Source organism: Pan troglodytes, chromosome 8 (assembly GCF_028858775.2).
Source record: "Pan troglodytes isolate AG18354 chromosome 8, NHGRI_mPanTro3-v2.0_pri, whole genome shotgun sequence".
Lineage (NCBI taxonomy): Eukaryota > Metazoa > Chordata > Mammalia > Primates > Hominidae > Pan > Pan troglodytes.
The window spans coordinates 61,432,265-61,441,715 of record NC_072406.2 but is presented as its reverse complement, the minus strand read 5'-3'; the positions used below and the strand labels follow the sequence as shown (position 1 = coordinate 61,441,715).

The following is a 9,451-nucleotide window of genomic DNA, read 5'->3' as shown; positions in this document are numbered from 1 at the left end:
TTTTATCGTGGTGTAGTATTCCACAGTTTGATTATGTTGTAGTTTCTTTATTTTGATGGATCTTAGGAAAGTCTCCTGTCTTTATTTCTATTATACACAATGCTGCAATAAATATTTCTCTAGGTGCTATTTTATGCACATATCACATAATGTGGCTGTTCCCTAGGAAAGAGATGATAGTAAACTGCTTAGGAAGTGCCTGCCCACTTTTAATTCTATGGGTACCACCAAACTTTTTGAGAAAGGTAAGGTACACTGTTCCAACAGAGAATAAAAGTGTTCATTTCCTTACGTCCTCATCAGCACTGGGTATTGTCCATCTTTTTAACTCTTACCTATCTCATGGGTGAAAAGTGCTATACTGTATACTACACATTTTTAAGTTGTAGCTCCCTTATTACAGTAGGACTCAACATCTTCTCATATATTTATCATCCCTCTGCATTTCTTCCCCTGGAAACTGCTTGCTCGTTTGCTTTTTTTTCCAGTTCCACTGAAAAGCAGAGGAATGCAAATTGAAACGGTGAGTTTTTTAAAGCAGTGAAATTAGAAAAGATGACAAAGTTTCTCAATGCTTGTGAAGACTAATATTGTTTAAGTTGAGAAAAACCACCTTGTAATTACAAATGTTAACATATTTTCTTTCTACACATTTTTCATTAAAGCGTAAGCTCTGAACCATTATGAAAATATTCTTAATTGTTTTACATGAAGTGAGACCAAAGTTGATTCAAAAAAATAGCGAATATAATTTTTCAGCATAATTTGTTGGCTGAGTCTCCTTTCCTCCCAGACTTGCTGTTTACTTTGCCGCTTAACAATTCTCCATGATGTCATCTCTCTCTGAACTGCCTTCCATCCCCCAATGACCTACTTATTTTCTGTGCTGGCTGCCCCCTCTTGTTTTTGTAAGGCAAGTCTTTGTATTTATTTGTTTAAAAAGGGTGCACTTACACTATTTCCTCTTTTAGCCAGGGGACGGAGTCTTCTGTTTAGGTCAGGCGTGACTTTCATGGCTCAGTAGAGCACCATGGTGTCTTCCTCCACACAGTGGCCTCACATTCTAGAGAGGAGGGTATTCCTTGGTGCTGGGCGTGTGGGGGATGTTGATGTTGCTTGTGGAATATTGGGATTATTTTCAATCCATCACCTATCTGAACTGTTTAGTATTTGGGATTCAAAGGAATAGAGTTGATGAGACTGACCAAGGGTGGGAAGAGATTAGCCACAGAGGGAAGTGGTAAGAAGCTTGTTGGAGGAAATGAGTGAAGTGCCAGCGTGTTGCAGAGCAGAGAGATGGCAGGTGAACATTTTATCAGGCTGATTGAGGCTGAAGCGTGGTTTGTGCAAATGGAGAAGGAAGAGGCAACTCCCAGAGTCCTAGTGGGAGAGAACCAACCACCCTGGAACTGCAGAGATCCAGGGAGCACAGAGGAGGCAGCTCCCAGAGGGAGTAACACCTTTTTCAGCCCAACGTGTTCATCAGCTATTTACTCATTATTTCCTGAGTGCTTGTTAATATGTAAAACATTGATCTAGACACTAGAGATATAATGAGGTGGATGGAACGAAGGAAGTCCCTACCTGCCTAAGCTTACATCTAAGGAGGAGAAGACAGATACAGGTAAACCCATGAGATACACACACAGACATTATATACAGCCTAGGGTGGTAAATGCTATCATGGAAAAATAAAGCAGGGTAAGGTGACAGAGAGTTGTAGGGCCAAAGAAAGCTCTTTTCCTGGGGGTGCCAGGCAGGCTCCTCTGACCAGGTGATGTTTCAGAGGAGACCAGAAGGAGAGAGAGCCACACAGGAACCTAGGGGAAAGCCTGGAACAGGCACAAGGAAGAGCAAGTGCGAGAGCCCAGAGCCCGTGAGGGGAGGATGCCGGGCATGTCCGGGAGCAGTGAAGTGTCTGGAGTCACAGGAACTGAGCAAGGGAGTGAGTAGAGGAGAGGGGAGGGGAGGGGTGGGGTGGGGTTGTGGAGGGTTGAGGAGCTAAACAGGGTCAGCATGGGGACTTAAGATGGGGGAGAGAAGGAGAGATTTTCCACATTGGGAAGCAGGGTCATTTTATGTTGGCTGCTGACTGTATGTATGTGAGCCTATGTATGGTTAATTAATCTGGCATGAATTTGTGTGCATGTATGTGTGTGTGGTTAAGTAAATATGTGTGTGAATTTGTATGTGTGAGCATGTTATGTGTCTATGTGAACACACGTACATATGTTTATGTTACTGTGTGTGCCATATGTGTTCCAGCGTATATGTGTGTCTGAGCGATCATGTATGCATTTCTTTGTGTGTGAGTGACATAGTATGGACATGTGTCCCCTTCAAATCTCATGTTGAAATTTGATATCCAATGTGAGAGGTGGGCCTAGAGGGAGGTGTTTGGGTGACGGGGACAAATCCCTCATGAAGGGCTCAGTGCCACCCTCGTGGTAATGAGTTCTCACTCTTAGTTCTGTGAGAACTGAGTGTTGAAAAGAGCCTGTCACTTCCTCCACTCTTTCTTCCTTCCTCTCTTACCCATGTGATCTAAACACACCTGCTCCCCTTCCCCATTTGCTGAGAATGGAAGCTTCCTAAGGCCCTCACCAGAAGCAGATGCTGGCACTATGCTTTGTGTACAGGCTGCAGAAACATGAGCCCAATGCACTTCTTTCTTTTATAAATCACCCAACCTCAGGTATCCCTTTGTAAGCCACACAGATGGACTAAGACAGCGGTTCCATGCATGCTTAAATGTATACAAGTGTCTCTGTGTTTATGTGTTTGTGTTTTTGTGTGTGTCTAAGGAGTTAAGAGTATGTGTGTTTTGTGTTTGTGTGTGTCCATGATAATACACAAGACAGAAAAGGAGTTCCCATGGGGAAATGAGAACATGTTGGGAAGCCTGTCCTGGTATCCAGCCTCAGCCTCTGCCCTCGCCATGGGTCACAGAACAGACCAGTGCCATCGATGAGGTCACACAGTAGAGCTAGGATCTTAGCGACCATGGGGAGCTCAGTGTCCACTCTGGCTGGGGCCAGCTGGAGGCCTTCAGTACAGCCCCAGCCAACTCTCACTGAACAGCTGGAGCACCGACACCCTGGGCACTCATTTCAAATCATGAAATGCCACTTCACAGACCACAGGGGAGAACAGTCACCAACCGATGGGACCACCCTCAGCTTGACCAGCCCTGAGTCCACTGAGGAGAGTGTGGAAGTGTTCTGGCCAGGTAGGTGAAAAGAAAGGCCTGGAAGGTCAGCCAGCTGTGCTCCCTGGGAAGGAAGCCCTGATGGGAAGGGACAGTGCCAGGTTGCCTCCTGATACTGTTACCAAATGGTTGTGTTGACCATAAACATAGATGTGGAGGGAAAGGAAATTGATATTTATGGGACACTTGGTGTGACTGAGGCTGTTATGAGTATATAAGGTGTTTTCAGGGGATATGAGGATGAAAATGTAAAATGTTTATAATTATGTATTTATTTTAATGTGTATTTGAGAAAACAACACGTCCATCCTGTGATTTCAGCAGCGAAATAAAAAATTCCTTTATAACAAAATGATGAAAGTTAATCTAGAACATCAATTTGAAGACCGCTGGGACGTGTCTGTGGGCAGCACCTAAGTGTCACACCAGCTCTGGGGGCCCAATGGCTCCACCACTCATTCAAACTCCATGCCTCTCTTTCCTACTCTGTTGAATGGGAATCCTAACAATATAATTTCTTAGGGTTGTTTTGAATATTAAACTTGGCAAGCACTTTCATGGCAAGAGGGACACAGTAAGTGTTGAAGGAGATAGTGAGATGCCCCCTCGGGAAGGTGAAGACAGGTCACAAATGTTGAAGAGGATAGTGGGTCTGGGTGGCTTGGCCAAGGCACTTTGCATGTGTTGTTTTTTAAATGGGCTTTACTGAGGTGTCTTTTATGCACACAGACTTCAGCAATTTTAAATGCACAATTTAAAGAAGTTTGACACATGTACATTTGTGGAACCACCAACACAGTCATGATAAAGAAGATTTTTCAAAACCCCTAAAAGTCCCCTTGTGCCTTATTATGACCAGTCTCCTCTCACCCCGTCCCCAGCTCTGGGCAACCACTGAGCTGTTCTCTGTTGCTAAAAATTTGCCTTTTCTAGAATGTCATCTGAATAAAATCATATACGACATGGACTCTTTTTTTTTTGTTCACATTCTCTTATGACTACATGGCCTTTTTAATTGGCTTCTTTTATTTAGCATAATGCATTCAGGATTCATCCGTATGGTTGCACGTCTCAGTGGTTCATGGATTTAACAGGTTGCATCATATGGATACACCTCAGTCTGCTTACCTATTCCCCAGTTGATGGTCTTTTGCTTGGTGATTACTCTAATACATTATTTGATCCTTATCATCATATCCCTAATGTGTATATAACTCTGTTATTCACCATTTAATGGTCTTTCTCAGTTGAGTCAAGGATTTGGTGATTGCATTCATACATTATTCAATCATTACCACACCCTATGAAGCAGGCATTATCACCATCTTCATTTTTTCAGGAAATGGGCAGAGGGGGCGGTGTTTGCTCAAGAGCTCCCAGAGCCTGTACCCTTTCAGAGTCTGCGGCTCCTGAAGGTAGATGTGGCATTGACCCCTTAAGGGGCACTGATGACAATGTCCTTCTGCTTCTCAGGGACTATACAGAGAGAAGGGTCGTCCCCACGGCCGGGGCCTGCCATTCCCCGGGAGGAGGGCCTCTACTTCGCTGCCAGGGCCCGGGGGATGCTGGACTGGAGCAGCTCCCCATCCTCAGAGTCCTCCGAGTACCAGTCCTACTCCCAGTACCAGTCATGCTGCTCCTGCATGTGCGATGAGGACAATGCTGCTCCTCAGAGTGTGTGTGCCTTCTACACGCACGTGCAGACTGTGCGGGGTGTGGCTGTGGCCTGGGAGACCGAGGCCGGCTTCGAGCCGGTCAGCAGGAAGCCCCGCATCCATGAAGCCCAGTTCATCAAGAGGCAGAGGTGGAACGGCTCCTCCTTCGAAATGGCTTCCAACACCGATATGCGCTGGGACCTGGAAGCCTGCAAGAGCAACTGCAGCCCCGAGCCCGAGGACATAGACCTGCTGGAGTGCTGCCTGCAGGAGCTGCGGGAGCCGCCGGACTGGCTGGTCACCACCAACTACGGGGTGCGCTGCGTGGCCTGCTGCAGGGTCTTCCCCTCCCTGGACACTCTGCTGGAGCACGCCCAGCATGGCATCCGGGAGGGCTTCAGCTGTCAGATCTTTTTTGAGGAGATGCTGGAGAGAAGGCGGGCTCAGGGCCAAGCACATGACCAACAGCTGGAGGAGGAGCAGAGTCCTTCAGACAACAGCGAATGTTCCCGGCCCCAGGGTGAGGTGCTCTCAGCACAGCAGCAGGAGGAGCAGAGTCCTTCAGACAACAGCGAATGTTCCCGGCCCCAGGGTGAGGTGCTCTCAGCACAGCAGCAGGAGAAGCAGTGAGCCAGAGGGGAGATACCCAACCCTGCCCTCACCTCCAGGGCCTGGGACTGCTCCTTCCCCAGCCAGCAGTATCAGAGCCACTAGGGCAGGGAGAGAGGACCAGGGTCAGGGGGAAGGAAAGGCATGGAGTGTAGAGCAGCGAGGGCCGGGAGACTGGAAGGAACCCCCTTCCTGCCCTAGGCACAGCATCTCCACCAGAGTCCATTTCAAAACCCAAACGAGAGGGCTTTGAGTGTTTCTGATGGCAGGCACAACATCTGAAACCCACAAATGCATGGCCAGAGGGATTTCCATTTTTGCCGGTGGATCAGGCAGGTCCACACTTGCTAAGTATATGTGGGTCACAGGACAGCCAACTGCAAATTACTCTTCAGCCCTATTTTTTTCACTATTGAAAATCTGTCATATGCCCTAGTTCTATGTCTTATGTTATTGGGATTAAACTTGAATAACACAAAATTGAATGCAGTGACTAACTGAGTGAACCATGCTGTCATATTGGACACATGGGAAGTTGCCATTTCCATAGGTTACAAACTAGCAGAAACACCTGGAGACAGGCAGCTTCTCAAGGTAGAGCAGGAGGCTGGGGATGTCCTTCTGACCTATGAGTTCATCTATGTCAACTGTACATTTTTAAGTGGTGCCATGAAATTCATCTTCATCCTTCTCCCTGTCTCAGGGGGCTGTGTTCATTCAAGAAAAATTAATTGTGGACCACTGTGTGTTTGACATGCTGATGGAAGACATAGTCCAGCCTCTGTTGCTTCCAGTGAGAGACAGTTAGAATGGGCAATTGCAAGGCAAGGGGATGAATGACATCAAGGAGGTTTGGGGAGCCTAGATGAGGGGCCCCAAGTTCAAGCTGTTTGATCAGGATAAAGAACTTTCCAAAAAAGATGATGCTCCCAGGGGCTTAAAGGAAAGGCTAGACCAGGGTTCCTCAACCAGCACTGTTGACCCTGCATGCTAATTATTTGCTGCGGGGGCTGTCCTGTCTGCTGCAAGATGTTTACTGGCATCCCTGGCCTCTACCCATCCGATTCCAGCAGCATCCCCTGCCCCACAGTTGTGAAAATCACAAATGTCTTCAGAAATTAACAGATGTTCCCTAGGGACAAAATCACCCCGGTTGAGAATCACTGAGCTAGACAGGAACAAGGCTGTGAGGAGAAGAAACAGACATGATACATTTGGGGAATTGCTAGCTACTTGATCTGGCTGGAATGCTGGGGGTATTTGTCTCTCATATAATTTATAAAGATGTGCCAGACATTGAAGTGGACATGGGGAATAAGTGAACAAAGGGAAAAAGGCAAACATGGATGCTGCTCTGTGGAGCTTATAGCCTGAGGGCATGCATGTAAAATAATTATGAAAGTTCCCATTTCATGACCTAAAGGGTCCTGTGTGGCCGGGCCTTTGCTACTTTCTCCACACCATGTCTTAGCATTCTGTGCCTCACTCACCGTGCTCCAACGACATGGGCCCCTTTCTTTCCTTAAAGGATTCAAGTGTTTGTGCTTCAGGGCCTTTGCCCTTGCTGTCTTCCCCAAGTAGAACGCACCCTTGTCTGTGTCTCTTCTGGCTGTCCCCTTGCTCATCTTTGAGGTTGCAGCTTAAATATCTCTTTTTCAGAGGGTCCTTTCCCAATCACGCTGCCTTAGCATATGCCTTATTCTAAGTGTGGATGGTTTTAAGAAGTGACATGATCAGATTTATATTTTAAAAAGCTCACTCCACAGTGTGTGGGATATGGATTGGGATAGCAGCAAAAGAAGAAAATGAGAAGTGGAGAGATCAATTAGGAGGCTGTTGAGGAAGTCCAGGCCAGGAATGGTGGTGACTTGGACCAGGCTATCCCAAGCCAAGAAGGAGAAGAATGGATGCCTTCAAGACTTATTTGGGGAATAGAATCCAAAGGCCTTGGGGAAGGGTGCAGGTGGGGGTAGAAGAAAGGGGTTTGTCATGGTGGATTCCCAAGTTCCTAGGAGGAGCAAATGTGGGTGGCTGTGCATTAACTGATATGGGGAAATTTGGAGGGTGATTTCCGTATGAGTGTGTGTGTGCCAGTGTTTGTGTGTGAGCATGCATGTCTGTGTTGGACATGCATATCAGCATGTGTCTGCACGTAGACATACAGGCATAAGTGCTGGGAGGCAGGTGACAGAGGTGAGTTGAGACATGGTCAGTTCTAAATGCCAATGGCACATTTGAGCAGAGATGTTGAGTGGGAAGTTCATGTTATTTAGAAGATAAGTCTAGATTGGAAATGTAAATGAGAAAGTTAACTGCAAATAAATGGTACCATATTGAAAAACCACAACAGTGGATGGATGACACTAACTAGGGTGCTGGGGTAGAGTTAGGGTGAGCCTTGTGAAGTAGGGAGGAATGGAGTGAGGAGCATTTCTTAGGAATTTTCTTCAAAGTCAACAAAAATAAGAAAAGATAATTTTCAGGAGTGGTGAGCAGTGTCAAATGCTAAAGAGAGTTGGAGTGAGCTGAGGACACAGCGCATTTCATTTGATGCACGAGGTTGCTGACAGTTCTGAGGAGAGCAGTCTCAGCAGCTGAGAAGGGCAGAGGTCAGATGGGCAATGTTCAGCAGCAGACATGAAACAAACTGCTGGAGGTAAGCATTGGACATCTCTGCAGGCAAGTCTGATTAGAAAGGAAAGTAACAATGGTTGTAGCTGGACAAAGATGGCAGAGAGACCAAGTTTATGCCAATGGAAATGATCCAATAGAAAGGAAGAGACAGAAAAGGTGGAAAAATGGGGAAATCTAAGGAGAGGAGCCAAGCAGGAGAGAGGAGGCTGAGCTGACATGGAGAAACCGGCCTTGAAAAGGGCGGCTCCGAGCTCCTTGTTGCATGCAGATGGGCAGTTAGTCACACAGGGCTTTGGGGTCAAAATTAGGGAACTTGACCATCCATCCTGAAAACTACAAGGAGCTCTGGAGAAATCTGAAGTCAGATTTGCATTTGTGAAGATCACTCTGGCGAAAAGGGTCAAGAGTGGATGACAGCCAGCATCGTTGGTGACAAGGGGTTCAGCTAAAGTGTGGGTGGCAGGGTGAATTCAGGGGAAATTTAGAAGATTGAACCATAAAGTGTGGCTAGTGTGTGATGAGGATGGTGAGAGTAAGGAATCCAGAATGACTGCTAGGGCTTTTTTCTGGGTGGCAAAATGTCGGAGCCATTTGCAGACAATAGAGAAGGAGAAGGTTTGCTTGGGATGCTGATAAACCCACCTTTGAACAAGCTGAGCTTGAGACAGAAACATTCAGAAGGGGGCTACTCGTAAGGGTGTGGAGCTCAGAAGAGTGATCATCTGCCTGTATGTGGTGAGCTGTGGCCATGGTGCTTTCCATGGGCTTCATGTGGGATGCATTCCTTCTGCTGGTGCAAGTGCAGCAGGAAGCCATGAGGTCATCTTAGAAAGGGCATCAGAGGTGGGGATGATATCTTAACAGCCTTCTAAAGGTGCAGCAGAGGCCACAAACCTTTTGAATTTGGTGTGAAAGGAGCTTGAGGATCAGCAGGAAGTAAAAACAGCCCCAGTTTTATGAAACTCTTCTCGGAAGAGCTATCTGGTGTTTGTGGGGGCTTCATAGGCAGGTAAAGTCCAAGGGACACTGTAAGGGAAGGAGAGTCTCCTGAGCCAGAAATAGTGAGTACTAATGAGGAGAATAGTTTTATTTTTATTTTTATTTATTTATTTATTTTTTAATTTTATTATTATTATACTTTAAGTTTTAGGGTACATGTGCACAATGTGCAGGTTAGTTACATATGTATACATGTGCCATGCTGGTGTGCTGCACCCATTAACTCGTCATTTAGCATCAGGTATATCTCCTAAAGCTATCCCTCCCCCCTCCCCCAACCCCACAACAAAGGGAATATCACCACCGATCCCACAGAAATACAAACTACCATCAGAGAATACTACAA

General features: G+C 46.5%; 1 protein-coding gene across 1 annotated transcript; it reads left to right on the top strand.

Annotated features, from left to right (window-relative positions):
* Nucleotides 1-2,714: 2,714 nt before the first annotated feature.
* Nucleotides 2,715-5,957, top strand: FAM170B (family with sequence similarity 170 member B). The gene is made up of 2 exons (XM_016918250.3): nt 2,715-3,229; nt 4,682-5,957. Exons 1-2 carry the CDS (start codon nt 2,968-2,970, stop codon nt 5,491-5,493), a joined length of 1,074 nt encoding a protein of 357 aa, XP_016773739.1. The 5' UTR covers nt 2,715-2,967; the 3' UTR covers nt 5,494-5,957.
* The last annotated feature ends 3,494 nt before the right edge of the window (nt 5,958-9,451 follow it).

What these genes read in the sequence shown, in the direction of transcription:
- FAM170B (XM_016918250.3), top strand. Translation starts at nt 2,968, where the DNA reads ATGAGGTCACACAGTAGAGCTAGGATCTTAGCGACCATGGGGAGCTCA. An exon ending in TGTGGAAGTGTTCTGGCCAG is followed by an intron (nt 3,230 to 4,681) that starts GTAGGTGAAAAG and finishes TCTGCTTCTCAG; the next exon opens with GGACTATACAGAGAGAAGGG.